At 33.9% G+C, this 18314-nt stretch overlaps 2 protein-coding genes across 4 annotated transcripts in view; one reads left to right on the top strand and one right to left on the bottom strand.

Moving 5' to 3' along the window:
• The first annotated feature begins 272 nt into the window (after positions 1-272).
• LOC110112787 (stem-specific protein TSJT1) lies at positions 273-6689 on the top strand. The gene is made up of 5 exons (XM_020845116.2): positions 273-531; positions 4915-5155; positions 5390-5510; positions 6040-6149; positions 6307-6689. The coding sequence occupies exons 1-5, from the start codon at positions 323-325 to the stop codon at positions 6343-6345; spliced, it is 720 nt and encodes a 239-aa protein (XP_020700775.1). The 5' UTR covers positions 273-322; the 3' UTR covers positions 6346-6689.
• Positions 6690-11328: 4639 nt separating this feature from the next.
• Positions 11329-18314, bottom strand: part of LOC110112796 — an 81626-nt gene continuing 74640 nt past the window's right edge. For 2 of the 3 annotated variants that reach the window (XM_028697278.1, XM_028697276.1), the window contains 2 exons: positions 11723-11795; positions 11329-11515 (listed from right to left, as the gene is read on the bottom strand). The gene's annotated coding sequence lies outside the window, so the exon portion shown is untranslated. Of the gene's footprint in view, positions 11522-11722; positions 11796-18314 lie in introns of all 3 variants that reach the window. The other variant, XM_028697277.1, reaches the window with a different exon arrangement.

Here is an 18314-nt window from a genome sequence, read left to right as displayed (position 1 = left end):
TAATAAGATTTATATATTAAAATATTATATAAATAATTATAAAAATTGTTACTATGCCAACTGCACAAATATTCTCCTTTTTTATTATATAGAGATTGTGATGTTAAATAAATAAATATACAAATTTAAATATTAATATATAAATAGATAAATATTAAATGAGATAAATATAAAATTAAAAAAAAAATAGACAAAGGAAGGCGGGCCCACCAGCGGAGTCCTCACGCTTATCCTATCTCATAATTTTCCAGCGATAAAAGCCCACCCCCACCAGCGTTGCATTATTCAATCATAGACGGAGCTGAGAGTGTAAAGTGTGAAAATGCTGGGTGTGTTTAGCAGGGAAGTGGCGGATCCGCCGGAGGAGTTGGTGGCGGCCGGGAGCCGCACGCCGTCGCCGAAGACTCGAGCCTCAGAGCTAGTGAACCGGTTTGTCAACAAGAGCTCGCCGGCGGAGGTGGTCTCGCTTCAGCTCGGCTCAGACGGTTATCTTGTCCACTCTCGCGTCGGCGATTCACCCTTCCGCCCAAGGTCTGTTCATTTTGTCCTCCCTCTCTTTGCCCATCTACATCTTTCTCTATCTTCTGTTCTCTTTCTCTGATATCAAAAGTATGAGATTCATCTTTGATGCGCTTTAGCCTAGTTCTGGATCTTCTATAACTTGCAAGATCTGTATATATATCTCTTTTTCTCTCGGTTGCTTACTCTTCGAGATCTGCTATTTGATCCATGTCTACTCGGCGATCTGCTCTTAGAAAAAATAAACTTTGGATGAGTAATTCTTGAGCTGAATTTATTGAATTTTAAGACATCTTTTACTTTGCAAAATAATAATTAAAATATTTATGGATATTTATTTTGATGAGGAAAAAAGTGCAATCTGATGTTTTTTTTTTTTAAATTGTCGCATGTGGGACATCAATTCCATTATGATGCTCACGGAGAGAGGATCTATCTAGATCTCCTTAGTTTTTTTCAGACTACACTCATATAATCAAATAGAAAAAAGAACAGGGCACAATAATTTTAGGTAGACAATCTTTGGGGGTAAAGATCATGGTTCATGGTCTTAGCCCACTTAAGATGCAAGAAAAGTTGTGGCACATGTTTGGATGCGACGATCAGTGTGGCGCAAGCAGGGCTTTGTCATAAGTCTTGGAAGAGACAACGATGTGGGTGAGTTTGAACGAATATGTTGCGAACAGGGTGGAGACTGAGGTCTTGAAGGAGATGACTGGTACTCAAGTGAGATTGTTGTGAAGTTTGGAAGGAGATAATTGCGGTGCGATTGAGATTGCAAAATATGTTTGTAAGAAGTGATTGCTACGATGCAAGTGATATGATGCATACATTTGTAAGTGACAACAAATATGACACAAGCAGAGTTGCCATAGAGGTCTTGTAAGAGATGTTTATAGCACATGTGAGATTGAGATAGAGATCTCTGATAGTGATGATGGCTATGGCAAACATGTCTAGAAGGAGATGACTAATGAGGTTGTGATGTAAGTTTGGAAGCATCAATGGTTGCACAAAAGTGAGATTTTGGCATTGGTATGGTAGAAGATGGATGCGATATGAGAAATGTTTTGACGTAGATCTATATGCAACAACATCTATGATGTAATTAAGGTTGTAACACAGATCTTGACATAAAAATAAGGGGGATTTACATACATACTTTATTTGATGCTATTTACATATCTATCACCTAAAACTTCATTATTACATACCTACAACTCATATAAAATTTTAATATCAAATATATCTCTCCTATATTTCATTCTTACCACCCATACCACCCTATAAACATTAATATTTCATTCCATACACCCATATTTATTCTATGGGTGGTAGACATGTAATATTAAAGTTTTAGGTGTTAGATAAGTAAATAGCATGAAATTAAGTGGTATGTATGAAAAATAAGGTTTTGACATAGGTTTTGATGTAGCAATAGCTACACTACATACAAGTTTGTGGTGAATGTTTAGAAGGGGGTGATTGATTATAGGATTTTGTAAAATAATTGGGTAACATTGAGCTTGGAAAGCTATATACCTTTATAATTGTTGCTCCTAAGGATTTGCCCAAGGATTTTGGCATCTTCGGGCTTGGAAATTCTTATATCATGCCAAATGAGCTGGAATGAGATGTCTATAAATTTTGAGAAGAGTATTTAAATTCTTAGTTGAAATATTTATCACAGTAATCAATAATGAACTAAATCTATTGCAACCTTGCATAATTTAAATGTGTTCAAATGATATTGAACTTGGTTTGACTCGTCCAACTCTCTTTGAGCGAAGCTGAGATGATTGATGATTTGGTGACGTGACAACATATACAACTTTGTTGATCTCGAGGCCATGAGTCCAAAGAAGGAAACATATTGAAGTTTCGATTGTTGGATTAATAAGAATAATTTTGAAAATTTTGTTACTTAAAACTGGGGGTCTTGAAAATGATGACACTCTCTCATAATTTTTATAGCGTAGTGCTCATCTCATCAAAAGTAGTTATTTGCAACAAATGGCTTGTGACTTAAATTTTTTGGAGGACAAAGTAGCTCTGAGAAATTGAAACCTTCATGGATAATTTACCAATAACAAGCATCCCTATTTGATCAAATAGTGCAAACATGCTTCTTGCAATGAGAAGAGTTTTTTTTCTTTTTTTGTTGGGGGGGGGTCTATGGGTGGTAGACAAGTAATATTAAAGTTTTAGGTGTTAGATAAGTAAATAACATGAAATTAAGTGGTATGTATGAAAAACAAGGTTTTGACATAGGTTTTGATGTAGCAATAGCTACACTACATACAAGTTTGTGGCGAATGTTTAGAAGGGGGTGATTGATTATAGGATTTTGTAAAATAATTGGGTAACATTGAGCTTGGAAAGCTATATACCTTTATAATTGTTGCTCCTAAGGATTTGCCCAAGGATTTTGGCATCTTCGGGCTTGGAAATTCTTATATCATGCCAAATGAGCTGGAATGAGATGTCTATAAATTTTGAGAAGAGTATTTAAATTCTTAGTTGAAATATTTATCAGAGTAATCAATAATGAACTAAATCGATTGCAACCTTGCATAATTTAGATGTGTTCAAATGATATTGCACTTGGTTTGACTCGTCCAACTCTCTTTGAGCGAAGCTCAGATGATTGATGATTTGGTGACGTGACAACATATACAATTTTGTTGATCTCGAGGCCATGAGTCCAAAGAAGGAAACATATTGAAGTTTCGATTGTTGGATTTCGGCGGCGTGGCAAGATGACACCTCTCTCTTTCTTTTGCTTAACTTAGGCAATATGTAAGGAGATTGGCTATCTGATTTGTCTTTGACCGGTCTAACCAGTTTGGGGCCTTCTAGTTTTCAAAATGTTGTAATTTTAATGTCAGTGGATTTGTTGAGACAAATTTGTCTTTTGGTAAAGTTTCATATCATTTCAAGCTTTGCTAGTCTCCGATTTATTTTTGTTTAATTTTGAATTTTTTTTTTAATTTTTGAGTTAATGGAGAGAGTTGTGATACAACTACTTAACTTGCATTTTGAATTTGTATATCATGTTGAAAATTTTGCTTGGTGAAATGAAAATTTTGGTCCCTACACTTATTGCACGGAAACAAAATGATTTGGAATGGTATCTATTTTTTGTTATTGCTTTCATAGTTTTTTTTTTTCATTCTTGATCATCAATCGTATGTAGGCCTTCTATATGCATTTTAGTCTGAAATTATTTCTTGGCATATCAATCACGGAATCTTTTGGTGGTGTTTTTGTGTATATATTATGTTCTAAACCTCGTTGAATGTATTTCAAATCTGGAAATTTCTCATTTTTTGTTCTTTTCAAATGATAACCGTTAAGAAGAAATTCTATTTTGTTATATCCCCGCCCTTATTTTTTTGAAAAATATTGCAAAAAAAATCATTGATTTTGTTTCATTTTATACAAATGCTGATGGTTTTAAGTTTGATAAGCAAGTATCATAGTTTTTGTTTTGCAAATAACTGAATTTAAAATTCAATGAAAATATCTTGAATAATGAACACATATTTTAATAATATTAAAGATTCCTTCTATAAATATTTATCACATTTGATAATTCAGATATAAAAATTAGTGGTATTTAAATAGTAAATATAAAATGGGGCGGGAACTTTGTATTCAGGTTTCCCTATTTATATTTGCATAGCTCCCTACCAGTTGGCGGATTTACTAAGTAGTTTGTAATTTTTTTTTCAACTTTCCTAATTATTATGTTTGTTTTGTGAGGTACATAGTGTAAAGAACTGAATTTTACCAACCTTTCAGTAGTTAATGGTAGGTTGCCTAACATCTTGAATAAAAACAAAATAATGATCCACATGTAATTATGACTTTTGTGCGATATTTTATTGGTCTTTAATGAACCGTTTATTCCCATAATTTTTTTATCTTTTGAAAACATTCAAGTCTTGGCTTTATGAACTGTTAATAATGGTTAGTTATTCTTTCAATTTTCCATTATGTATGTTTGTATCTAACTATTTAAAGCAGTGCCATTATTATTAATAAGTTCACTTCATTCCACAATTATTTAACTTATGAAGTTTAGGCCAATGGGTAAGTGTCACTATTAGTATATTAGAGATTTAACTCATTTTTCAATTATGTTATGCAATTATTTATCACACTTGTATATATCTTAACCATTTCTCTCATGAGAGTTCTCTACATTAGCTATCACTCTTCTTCAATTAAAAACTTTCAATTCCATCAAAATATGCGCTTAGAGCTTTGAATCTTAACGTTTATGAATAATTATCTTGATCAACTTTAGATTAGAATTATATTGATTAATGAGTTTAAAAATTGTAAATATCAATCTACAAATTACTGAAACTGGAAGTTTATTTTCTACAGATTATTTGCTGTAAAAGATGATATCTTCTGCATATTTGAAGGAATACTAGACAACCTAGGAAACTTGATTCAACATTACGGCCTCTCTAAAAACTCAAATGAGGTTTTACTGGTGATAGAGGCCTACAAGGCTCTCCGAGACAGAGCTCCTTATCCTGCCAGCTTCATGCTTGGCCATTTGAATGGAAACTTTGCTTTTGTGCTCTTTGACAGAAAGACTTCAACCATCCTTGTAGCTTCTGTAAGCTGTTGGCTTCATCTTTAGGCTTCGTTTGGGACGGCTTTTTTACTGTTTCTTAAAGCAGTATTTTTGTAGAAAAGTTTTAATTTTTTACTAAAAAAGTTGCTTTATGAAGTAATAAGAAAGCCGTCCCAAACGAAGCCTTAATCTTCTTATCTCTTATAGATAATATTTTGAATCTTTGAGTAATTTGTTGTGTCCTTATGATTAAATGCTTTGGAATATGGCTGGCAGGATGCTGATGCTAAAGTTCCTTTGTTCTGGGGAATTACAGCAGATGGGTGCCTTGCTTTTGCTGATGATGTTGAAATACTAAAAGGGTCATGTGGCAAGTCACTTGCTCCATTTCCTCATGGTAATTCCCTTTCTCTTTGTTGGTTCTTTTCCTTGTGTATTTAGCGCACCTGTATTTCTTCTAGTTTGTTCAAAGAGAATAAATGTTTGTTGTCTAAAATTATTGTGGTACTTACACTTGTTGATTGAATGACAAAAATGAATATTATTATTGAAATATACTATTCTAATCTTAATTTAAATAGAATTGGTTTAAATAATTAAGTGATTACTTTTATAATAGATCTAAAATTCATAAAAATATTTTTATGTTTTTGTGGCTAAGCTATATAAACTATTGTTTTAAGTTACATTTTAGCTTTCATTTGAGACAACTTTCTTGATGTTTTTTAAAGCAATTTTTTAATACAAAATTTTGAGTTCAAGAAATTTTTGTACTAAAAAACTGCTTTAAAAAGTCGAAGTAGGTCGCTTCAAAGACTGTATGCCAAATGGAGCCTAAGGGTGAAGATACTATTTTGTTTTGATTCTGTCATTGTGAGTGTTTGGCATCACTGCTTTTTAACTTTTTCTGTTTGTTGGGATCGTAGGATGCTTTTATTCGAATTCTCTTGGTGGATTGAAAAGTTATGAGCATCCTAAGAACAAGGTGACCGCAACTTTGGCAGCTGATGAAGAAATCTGTGGCGCCACCTTTAATGTAATGTTCATATTCTCCATAATGTCTTCCACTCTGCCAAATATATTTTTTTCTTCTGCTCCTTCTCCTTCATTGGTCAGCTTAAAAACCATTTTAATGGCCTTCTACATCTTTTTAGTATATTGGAGTTGATTCCTTTTCTTTTTTGTTTATTTAGGTGGAAGGAGCTTCTACAATTGTCACAGCCATGCATTAGAAGCTCATTCTACGCATGGAAAGGGATCTAATTAATGTGAATAAGGGAGAAAATAAAGGAGTTGGTGTGTTTGTGTCTTAGGCTTTGTTTGGGACGACTTTTTTACTGCTTCTTGAAGCAGCTTTCTAGTACAAAATATTTAATTTTTGTACTAAAAAACTATTTCAAGAAGCAGGAAAAAAGCCGTCCCAAACGAAGCCTTAGTGAGCTTGCTAGTCTTTGTATTCAGTGTTGTCCTTTGTGACTTGAGAAATGTTTTCTTTAATGCTTTTCATTGTAAATGAAGTTTTTATCCATGTAGGCCAATTTAAGAACAAGTAGGTAAGATGGAACTATTTTGTTTCTGTTGTTGCTGGGTTTTGATCTTACAACGAAGTTTGTGAGTCAGCTTGTTTAAAAAATATTAATATAAATTATAATTGCATATATAAATTCCCTTAAAAAATAAAACTAGATTTTTGGGATGAGTGATCTTTTGGAAAGACACACTAGAATAAAATTTTACAGTCATTAGGCTAAAATGGATAATATTGTGATAGTTTAGAGTATGAGTTGTCACAAATGATATTAATATAGGACTTATAATGCTCTTATCTTTATGGTGGATGATTTTAAAGCAAGAAAATCAAGTTAATTATCTTAGTGGGTGAGATTATGAAATTTTTTAAGAAAATAAAATTAAATTCTTCAATATTGAGAAAAATTTTGGCGTAATAGTTGGAGTTTAGGGTTTAGAAATTTTAAAGTTATATTAACAGGATAAAATAATGTGGTTATTAGGTTATTTTAATGATGAAAAATATGGATTGTTATGGCAAATTCTATAATTTAAATATTTAATGTCCTCTAAATATCCTAACTCTATGAACACAAAAGTTCCTAGCTCAAACCTAAAATCTAAGGGATTGCTAAGTTTCTTTTGGCTCTTAATAGGTATTGAACTAGTTTGTTCCTTCTTGGATGTTCTTTCTTAGTTGGTAAGTCCCATAAGTCTTCAACAAGCTCTAACTGCTCGTACACCCTTCTCCCTTCAGCATTGAAAAACTAATAAACTTTCAAACACTTGGTTGCCCCTAAATACTTCATCAAAGTCAATGTGGGGATAGTTTCGACATGAAGGGTATAGAATCACGTCCGAACTTTTCCTTTGAGGGTGGCAAGAGAAAGTTGGCAGATGAGCACATCCGAGGCTCGCTGTATATGCATGATGATTGTATAGTGATTGATATGCTTGTAGGAATCAGATGTTATGTTGTAAGAATCGATGCTTGGTAGTTTAAAACCTATCGGAATGGGGTGTTGAATGATGGCTTTAATCAGGGGTGATGACTCATGTAAGTCCCACTGATCATGCGATTGTCTTCCGCCTCTCATTGGGAATTCTTCTCAAACTAGTCGACATAGTTTGTGACATAACGCGTTGTATGGGATATCAACAACATGAAGTCGGGCCAAATCTTCGATGACAACTAGAGGAATACAAAATTGCTGACTTGGGCGTGAAAAATGGGTAAATATTGTTGTATCAACAAGTTTGTTGTCTTAACGTAATGGGGGATGCATCCTTAACTGAGGAAGAGGAGTATATGTATGAAGATGTTCAGGTCAAACACCTTCAACTAGTGGTGGATCTTGAGGGAGAATAACCTCCCCTTATTGTGCTAGTGGTGGTTGTTGAGTCTCTCGCAAAAGTTGAAGAAACTCATTTTAAGATTTTTTCATCTTTTGGATACAATCTTCCAGGGAAGGTCTTGAAGTTCCTTCTCTAGCATAAATTTGCCCATAAGGATAAAAAGAGGTAGATGCTTGGCATCTTGATTCATAGATTGATTCATGGATTGATGTGTGTTGGAGTGGGAGGCTCCCAAAATGTGATTGCTATGCCTCTTGGCCATTGAAGTAGTGCTTAGGATTGTATGATTGATTTCTCACAGACGACACCAAACTGTTCCAGGCTAGAATATATGCGACGATAGAGTTGAAATTTTATGTCTTAGTGTTGTAGGGATATCCATCACACACACAATTTTTTTTACATGAAAAATCTTGGAAAGGGAAAAAAAAATCACAAGACCACGCTCAGATGAAATGATTACACTAGTGTTTAAATAGATTATAAATGATTGATATGTCCTATTGAGGACGATCAGATTACAAAAATCAACCGCTGGGTTGAATTCTAGTGACGAGCAAAGTTCAGACGAAAATTTGCCGACGTTCGGCGGTCGAGCAAAAACCCGACGCTAGTCGGTGGCCGGGCAGAAGTCCAGTGACAGACAGTGGCCAGACAGAAGTCCAGCATCAGTTAATGACAGGGCAGAAGTCTGGCGTCAGTCAGTGACCGGGCGAAGCCTGGCGGTGGTCAAGGAGGAGTTTGGTGGCAAGAGAACTCTAGTTTCTCTCTCTTCCTTTATTTACTCCCTTTTTCATGAGGAATGAGGGATTTATTTATAATTTTATGAGAGTGGCATGACCAGTAAATATGTGGGAGATCAAGGGTAAGTTGAGAGTGGTTTGAATGGACAGCCGATGTTGATTCCCTTGATCTTATGCCGTTTATTGAGTATTTAAATGTTTTAATGATATTGAAATTTGATTATCTTGGGCTTGTTGGATTCATCTCGTTGATATGCTCGATTCGACTATAAGCATGTTGCTTTTGGAAATCGTTTGGTCATCCAATTTATGATTTGAACTTTTCAAATGCGCTATGGGTCTTTGATTTGGACCCAATTGGGCTCAGATTGAGTCAAGCCGTTGGGTTCACTTTTTTTGAGACGTTCAGTTCGACTGCAAGTTTGCTGAAATCAGAAATCAGTTGATCCCAAATTTAAATTTTGAAGTTTCTGACTTGATTTTATCTCGAGATTCGTGCTGGTTCAAGATGTTTTTTTTTATGATATATCAAAAATGAATGTGTATGAAACTAGATTTATTTTCCATAAAAATCAAATTTAATTGTGTATACTAATTTAAATCAATAAGTGATTATAAAAAATTAATCGGAATATGTAATAACTAATCAATAGATCCAGGTACGAGATCCATTGATTTTTGGAAATTCGTGCACGGGCTTCTTGTTACCAAGCATTGATATCAGCATAAAATTTTGTATGTATTCGAATCATATCTAAAATTTAAAATTTATATTTATTTATATATTATTTTAATATTTAAATCAAATTAAAAGTAAAAAAATGTTTTTAAATAAATTAATATTAATATTATTTTAAATATGATTTATAGCTAACACAGAAAAAATTTATGATCTGTATGACACTCCACTTTTATTAATTAAGTTGATCTTAAAATTTATTGTATTTGAATTGAGATTAATACTAAATAAAAAGAATTTCTATAAAGTAGCGACGAAAACTTAAGCGTGATTGGACCAACGATGCGTGAACATTGAAGAAGATGGTTAGAATTGGATATCATTAGGGTTAGAGAAAAATATAGAGGTTTAAGAAGGGGTGTCAATTTCGGGTCACGGGTCAGGTTCGAATCGAATCCGAAGCTGACCCGACACTATTTGGGTAAACCCAATTCTGATTCATGTTTAAAAACGAGCCATTTTTTTGGACCTGAACTCAACCTGCTTCGGGTCCAGGTCAACCCGACCTGCTTCAGGTCCAGGTCAACCCGACACAACCCGAATGACCCATTTTCAACCAAAAAATTGCTAGTTTTTGAGTTAAAACAGGTCAATAACTTTTTTCGGGTACAAAACGGGTCAAAATTAAGTCAATCTCAAGTTGCCAGGACAAAATTGAATTTTCGGGAAAAAAACGATTCAATTTCAAGTCAAAGGATTTACCCAAACCCGATCCGATTTTTGAAACGAGTTGAAATGTTGAACAAGAACCTGACCCGTTACAGGTTCGAGTTGACCCTAACAAAAAATTTTCAGGTCATGTCAAATATTGACACCCCTCTCTTAATAGTTTTGAGAGAAAGACAGAGAGAGATGGGCTCGATGGTAATACTTTTAAATAATCAAAAAATATTTTAATCCTTCACAAAATAATAAGATAAGAGATTAATTCAATCATTTTCTTTAAAATAGAAGATCACTCTTCAGGGTAATACTTCTATATAATTTTAAACTAGATTAAAGATGACATCAACTCCAGTTCAAAACTTTAAATTAAAAAATTAATTTAAATAAGATTAAAACATTATAATTTTATAAAATATTTCAGATTTAGAAATCTAAATTATTATTTATTTGAAAACAATAAAATTTTATTTACTAAACTAATAATTAAAAAAAAAATCTACATAAGCATTTATATGTTAACATAGAAAAATATTTTTGTATCATACTTCTACTTGAACCAATTTTGAGCTTCATGGAGCTTATTTAAGATAATAAATAAGGTAAGATAATTAACTACTAAACCAACCATTTCAAATACTCATTAAATAAATTAAATATAAAACTTAATGAGAATACATATTATACAAAAATAATATATATATACAATTATTTTAAAAAGATCAAAATAATACCCAATTATATTAAAAGACCATTTTAATCCCTAAATTTTTCTAAAAAAATCAAAATAATTCATAATGAAACTACATTTATTCATTTTAAAAAAATTAAATGACCAAAATAACCCTTTAATATAATTAGAGACTATTTTGATCATTTTCTCATTATTAAAAACTTTTTTATTCCTTTTAAAAATTATAGATACATAAATAAATTTTAACTTACAAAAACATAATACAAACATCTTATCCATTACTGCAATTATATATAGATATATACCTTATTTTTAGTATACTAAGAGAATTATCAAATAAATATAATGATTTAAAATTTAATAAAATTTTTCTATTTTTGATTTCAAAATCTTTTTGAAAAAACCATATAATATTTTACAAAGCTCTAATAATAAATATTACTAATTTTATCACATAAAAAAATTATCAAAACATGCATTTTGTTCTTACTAAATCAAAGAGCTACCAGACTTAAAAAAATAACTCTTTGAGGAAGAAATTGAGCCATTCATTCAATCAAAATATTCACTACTAGAAAAACACAGCCACACTAAAATAAAAAATAAAAAAAAATCATAATGGTTCATACCATCTTCTCAAGTGTTGGGGGTGTGCTGTTTCTGCTGCATGCCTGCATGAACTGCTGAAACTCTTCCAACTGAAACTTGAGTACAGAGATGTTGAATCAATGTGGGAAACAGCAATACTGAATATCAGTAAGTCACTTAGGCTTCATTTGGAATAGCTTTTTTACTGCTTCTTAAAGTAGCTTTTTAGTAACTTTGTACTAAAAAGATGATTTAAGAAGCAATAAAAAAGCCGTCCAAACGAACCCTTCGCGACTCTTTAGATTGCACGAACTCACCTTTGAACATAGAATGGGGCATACAAATAGTTCGATGCTTGCTTCTTATACCACAAGTCTCCCTTAATGACATCTGACAAAGAACTTGAGAGTAAAATGGTTGTTTGAACCTTACAAAGTACAGAATTCTGCAGATTTATCAGCTTTATATCACTTTAGAGTAAAAATACTTGAAAATTTTAGTAAACTGGAGAGTAAGTACTGCCAATGCAACCAAAAACTTATTTACAAAGCACAAGCAGGGATGAAATTGAAAAAATTGTCGAAGTTCAATAGAGATATCATTTATTAGCTGCATAATGTAAAGCAGTTATAAACCCAACTACGTAATGCCAGTTTAACATAAGATCAAAAGCATTTTAATGGTGGGAGGAACAGCAGCACAAAGTAGAAATTGGTAATAGTACCACTGCATATTTACTATCGTCAGGCAGTAATAGAAGCAACACAAGCGTTTCATGGCAGTTTCCTTTGCTTATCAATTAACGAAATACAAATCCAGTGTAACCGGAGTAAACACAGGAATCGTGATAGTTACTAATACAATTAAAAAAAACGCCATTGTAGAGGCAAATTTATTGGGACACTTAAGCAAATTTAAATTTAATACAGAAAGAAGAAATCTGAACTCCCCAATCAAGCTAACCTTCCCTCCACAAAGTCACAAACTGATTTCGCTCATGGCCGCCTTTAATCATGCTGTAAGGGGAATCTCTCTCTCTCTCTCTCACACACACACACACACTCATGCATCACTACAGAGTATAAGCAATCATCGTAAGCCTTTTTATCGCTATTCTTCTGCCCTAGCTATCATTATTGTCTCCCTTCGGGGTGTAAGTGAGCCAAATTGGTTCGCGAGTCAGCTCAAGCTTGACTTGTTATAGAGTTCCCAAGTCAAGCTTACTAAGTCACGAGTTTGAACTCGGCTCAAAAGCTTGTTGAGCTACTTGATTAACTTAAAATACATTTAAAGATTAATTTAAATTAGCATTATATAACATATTTTAAGCTTTTTAAATTAATTTTATATTTAAAATAAAATCTTAAAAAAAAATTTAAAATTAAAAAAACTAGCCCAACAATCAAATCAAGCTCAAGCTTTCCAAACAAGCTCGAGGAATCAAGCCTACAACTTTTTAACGAGTCGCGTTTGAGCCTAGCAAACGAGTTTGAGTCAAGCTTGAGGTCAGCAAGAACCTATGTTGTACCGATACGGATATGACGACACGGATACGACACGATACGAATACGGGACACATCAATTCTTGAAAATACAAGAAACGGGTACGACATGGACATTGCATTATAATTTATAAATCATACATAAATTACTTTGTCACGCTCTAGTCATCAAACACTAAGACAGGATAGAAAAAATCAATCTTAAAATAGACAGCTCAACTTCCATGTGCAATAAGTGATAACTTCGTACTCAAATTAATAAAATTTTAAATTATGCTACAAGAATAAAGATGGTTAAAATACATAAAAACTATCAAAGCCATATGTTGTTTAAAACACCAGTATAGATCCGAACCTTCATGTGGCCTCATCTTGCATAATCGACGATGGAAACCAAGCTTGCGGTCGCTTGGCCTTGTCTCGCGTACGTCGTCGTCCCGCGTATGCCCTCGTCTCGTGTATCGCCTCGCCTACATGCCCTCGTATTGCCTGCTCGGCGTCGACCGACTCTCCTCTCTTGCTCCTTCGACGAAATGGAGAAGAACCTGGATGCACGCTCACGGTCGTAGAAACAAAGAAGCCCTAACACCTAACGCCTCGTCTTGTGGGTTCAAAAATGAGAGAACCTCGCTCACAGCTGCGAAGTAAATACGAGCGTCATTTTTACATATTTTTTTTCATTTTTCAATGGGACACGAATCTGATATGCGTGTCCTTTTATCCTTAATTGGATATAGCTTTGTCATATCCGACATGTATCGATGCCGTATTGGATGCGTATCCGTGTCTGACATGTACCCGACATAACATGCCTTCATAAATAGGTGTATCGGTGCAACATGAGTAAGAAGTAAACAAGCTTAGCTCAATTAGGTAGATACTCCACTTGACTCGACTCGTTTACACACCTTGTCTTGCAATCTTAATCTCAACTCCTAGCTCTAGAGATAAAGCCACTACTTATCCATTCCTCATTGCAACATTGCTAAAATTTTCCTCTTCTTAAACCATTGCTATTATTTTTCCTTGTTTTCTTGATTCTTCACTCACAATTTCATAGATTAGTTGAAGTCACCAGTGAGCATCATTGTCTTATTTGACCTCATCTCAATTACCTTATCATTCGCAAGTGTGCCTGGCAAAAAATTCATTGTCCAATGTTATTCTTCGTTTCCTCATTGCTGCTTGAACCTTCTTTCAGTTTTATCAATTTTGTTACGTAAGTTAAGTGATTCAATTCTTTCTGAACATTAACGGATTAACCTAGGTTTTGATTACATTATTTTTTGGAGATAGATTATATGGTTTAAGTTCATGGCCGTAGGTTTAATTTCATAATTATGATTAATTTAGATTAAACATGAGTTAATTTTTATTAACCAGATGCATCCAAATTTGTCCATTTTGATGGTTAAATACATGCTTTTGCGCATGTGATTTATTTGGAGGTTCTACTGTGTATGGTCTCATCTAGTGTTGTTTTTTCAGATCACAAGAGAGCATTGGTTTTCAGTGTTACGTCTTGAGATATGCTATAAAAGATAATTCTTCCTTTGAAACAGCTAATTACATTGTTATCTCTTGGCAATTTTGGCTAGGACAGAATATACAAAACAAGGAAAAATTGTAGTTGATTACTTACAAATTCTGGGAAAAGATGCAAGGCAAAAATTAAAACTTGTAGGATCTAAGAGTTTGTGGATCAGAATTCAGGTTGGATTCATCAACAATAACATTATAAGACGAGAATGAGGTAATGTATATACCGAGGTAATGTATATAACAACTAAATCGAATACCACCTAAATTATCTCAAAATCTTGTTGGCTTAAAAGAGAAGATAAATAAATACTTGTATTAATCACCATTTAATATTTTAAACATTGCATTATTTAAATGCACTTATATTAAGCCAAACACATTTCCATTTACAAGGTATCATGATGCAGGACTTAAATGTCTAAGCGATGTTAGAAATGAATCTTGTACAATTTAATTTAGAGAGCTTTATTAAAATATTTGTAGTGATTAAATGATAACAAAAAACAAGAAAGAGATGAGACTAACTTAGGCCAAGTCACACAACTAGAAGTTAAAATCTCAAAATAATCAATTACTCAAGCGTTGCATACATGAAAGGTTATCAACGATAAATCCCTACGTTAATAATGGGACTAGTCACTATGAAAAGATCCCTCACCCAACTCTCTAAATCGCTAGGCTTTAATGAAGGAAAATTAACACTATCTTAATGAATCAAATAAGACCACAATTGAAAAGCAACTAAGAAGATATAAGTGTTGGAGAAAGAGTTTACTCAAAGGAAAGAAGATACGAAGCTCCGGTGTGGTCGTTTGGGTGTTTGAGAGAGAGAGATGATAACAACACGAACCTCCTAGCTACCTTTGGACAACACTTTTGGTAATTTCTGGATGGTGGACAGCAAGCTAACTTGAGCCGGATTCTTCGGACAGCAAACTAAAACATCCGGACAGCACAAGACGATCTCCCGGCCAGCTGGACAACAGGGAGAAGTGCAAAACTTTCCTGGACAGCCACCAAACAACGTCCAGGAAATCTGGACAGCAATTTGGAAACCTAGAATTAGGGTTTAGGAGTTGTTTTTGGAGAGAGGAAGGGAGGAGGAGGTGGGGAAGGGCTGGTGGTTAATGAGGGAGGGGAAAAGGAAATTTCCAAAATCTGAAAATAGTTTTAGATTTTTGTTTGGAGGGATTTGAGGTCATGTAATTTGAATTTCAAACAAGAGGAAAGAAATGAAGATAGCTCATCCATCTTTGTTGAATATCATCTTCTAAAAAAAGTATTTTTTGATCTTCATCTTTAATACACTTCACTTGAACTAAATCCTTACTACTCCTATCTCTTTGTTTGGCTAACTTATACATATATCTTTCTCCCTCTTTAGTATCTAATCTATTATATAAATCACTAAAAGCTAATGCCTTTGCATCGCATATTGCTTTCTTAGCATCCTTACGAGCCACTTTATATATTTCCCAATTATCAGAATTTTTAAAATTAAACCAATTTTTATAACAAAGCTTCTTATTTTTAATTTTTAATGCCTAAAGGTCTTGAGATATGCTATAAAAGATAATTCTTCCTTTGAAACAGCTAATTACATTGTTATCTCTTGGCAATTTTGGCTAGGACAGAATATACAAAACAAGGAAAAATTGTAGTTGATTACTTACAAATTCTAGGAAAAGATGCAAGGCAAAAATTAAAACTTGTAGGATCTAAGAGTTTGTGGATCAGAATTCAGGTTGGATTCATCAACAATAACATTATAAGACGAGAATGATGTAATGTATATACCAACTAAATCGAATACCACCTAAATTATCTCAAAATCTTGTTGGCTTAAAAGAGAAGATAAATAAATACTTGTATCAATCACCATTTAATATTTTAAACATTGCATTATTTAAATGCACTTATATTAAGCCAAACACATTTGCGTTTACAAGGTATCATGATGTAGGACTTAAATGTCTAAGCGATGTTAGAAAATAATCTTGTACAATTTAATTTAGAGAGCTTTATTAAAATATTTGTAGTGATTAAATGATAACAAAAAACAAGAAAGAGATGAGACTAACTTAGGCCAAGTCACACAACTAGAAGTTAAAATCACAAAATAATCAATTACTCAAGCGTTGCATACATGAAAGGTTTTCAACGATAAATCCCTACGTTAATAATGGGACTAGTCACTATGAAAAGATCCCTCACCCAACTCTCTAAATCGCTAGGCTTTAATGAAGGAAAATTAACACTATCTTAATGAATCAAATAAGACCACAATTGAAAAGCAACTAAGAAGATATAAGTGTTGGAGAAAGAGTTTACTCAAAGGAAAGAAGATACGAAGCTCCGGTGTGGTCGTTTGGGTGTTTGAGAGAGAGAGATGATAACAACACGAACCTCCTAGCTACCTTTGGACAACACTTTTGGTAATTTCTGGATGGTGGACAGCAAGCTAACTTGGGCCGGATTCTTCGGACAGCAAACTAAAACATCCGGACAGCACAAGACGATCTCCCAGCCGGCTAGACAACAAGGAGAAGTGCAAAACTTTCCTGGACAGCCACCAAACAACGTCCAGGAAATCTGGACAGCAATTTGGAAACCTAGAATTAGGGTTTAGGAGTTGTTTTTGGAGAGAGGAAGGGAGGAGGAGGTGGGGAAGGGCTGGTGGTTAATGAGGGAGGGGAAAAGGAAATTTCCAAAATCTGAAAATAGTTTTAGATTTTTGTTTGGAGGGATTTGAGGTCATGTAATTTGAATTTCAAACAAGAGGAAAGAAATGAAGATAGTCCTTAATGAGAGGTTTGATTGAGGTCTTTAGAGGGAGGGGATTTAATGTGGAGAGAGAAAGGGGGGAGCACAAGGAGGGTCCGGCGGCATGCTTGGAGGGAGAGGGGTTTAGGAAGGAGATTTAATGCTAGCCTTAACAAGAATATCCCATTGGGAATAATTGTTAAATCCCATCCAATTTGAAATCTGATTGGACTTGACTTAAGTAACATTCATAAAATAGATTTTCTATTTTATGAAATATTTCAAATTCAAAAATTGATTAGAATTTATAATCAAAGCTTTCCAAAGAGGATGGGCAAGGAAAGGAAAATAATGATGGAAGGTTTAAATTTTGGAGGCAAGGGAAGGGGAAAGGGGGCGGCGGCTAGGGTTAGGGTTAGGGTTAGGTTGGGTTTGGAGGTGGGAGAGGGTGGCCGATTGGGTTGTAGTGGAGGTGGGGTTTGGCCGGGAGAGGAGGCGGGGTTAGGTCAGGAGAGGAGGTGGGGTTATGGGTGGCCGGTAGCTAGGAGAGGGGAAGGGAGAGAGGAAGGGTAGCGACGACGACGATCATGAACCCGGACACTTCCTGTGGTTGGTGGGTATTGTGATGCCCTCACCTAGGGACTTCAATCTCTCCAAGAACTCACGCTCTCTCCAAATACATGGATGCAGAAAATTTCATAATAATCATTCATTAGCCTCCAAGAAGGAGGTGGCCTCTAAATAGTCTCATTACAATGAAAGAAAATAAAAGAACAACTAGCCCGTATATCATAATGACCTTAGCGGGTTAATGTGACAAAACTACTATTGAGCTGGGGATCAATGAACAATTTACCAATAATTATTGCCATCAAATTAAGCTGATCTTTGAGTGGGTTGTGAGGAGAATAGAAATCAGAAACAAAAGAGAAACTTCAAAATTTTATATTATTATTATTATTTTTATTTTACACTATGTTATATGCATCTATACTGTATAGTTATGTTCCAAAATTGTAATGGCCATGCGCTATTGCATGGAATAGTAGTTTACACGACTACTAAGAACATTGAAAAACATAAGTTCATAAATCAGAAAACA

This window comes from Dendrobium catenatum, unplaced genomic scaffold (assembly GCF_001605985.2).
Source record: "Dendrobium catenatum unplaced genomic scaffold, ASM160598v2 fragScaff_scaffold_908, whole genome shotgun sequence".
In the NCBI taxonomy this organism is placed as follows: domain Eukaryota; kingdom Viridiplantae; phylum Streptophyta; class Magnoliopsida; order Asparagales; family Orchidaceae; genus Dendrobium; species Dendrobium catenatum.
This window is presented reverse-complemented; position numbering and strand designations above follow the sequence as displayed.

Bases quoted from the DNA above. Each gene is read 5' to 3' on its own strand.
- LOC110112787 (XM_020845116.2), top strand. From the start codon at position 323: ATGCTGGGTGTGTTTAGCAGGGAAGTGGCGGATCCGCCGGAGGAGTTG. The intron at 532-4,914 runs GTCTGTTCATTT...TATTTTCTACAG, and splicing joins GATTCACCCTTCCGCCCAAG to ATTATTTGCTGTAAAAGATG. The intron at 5,156-5,389 runs GTAAGCTGTTGG...TATGGCTGGCAG, and splicing joins CAACCATCCTTGTAGCTTCT to GATGCTGATGCTAAAGTTCC.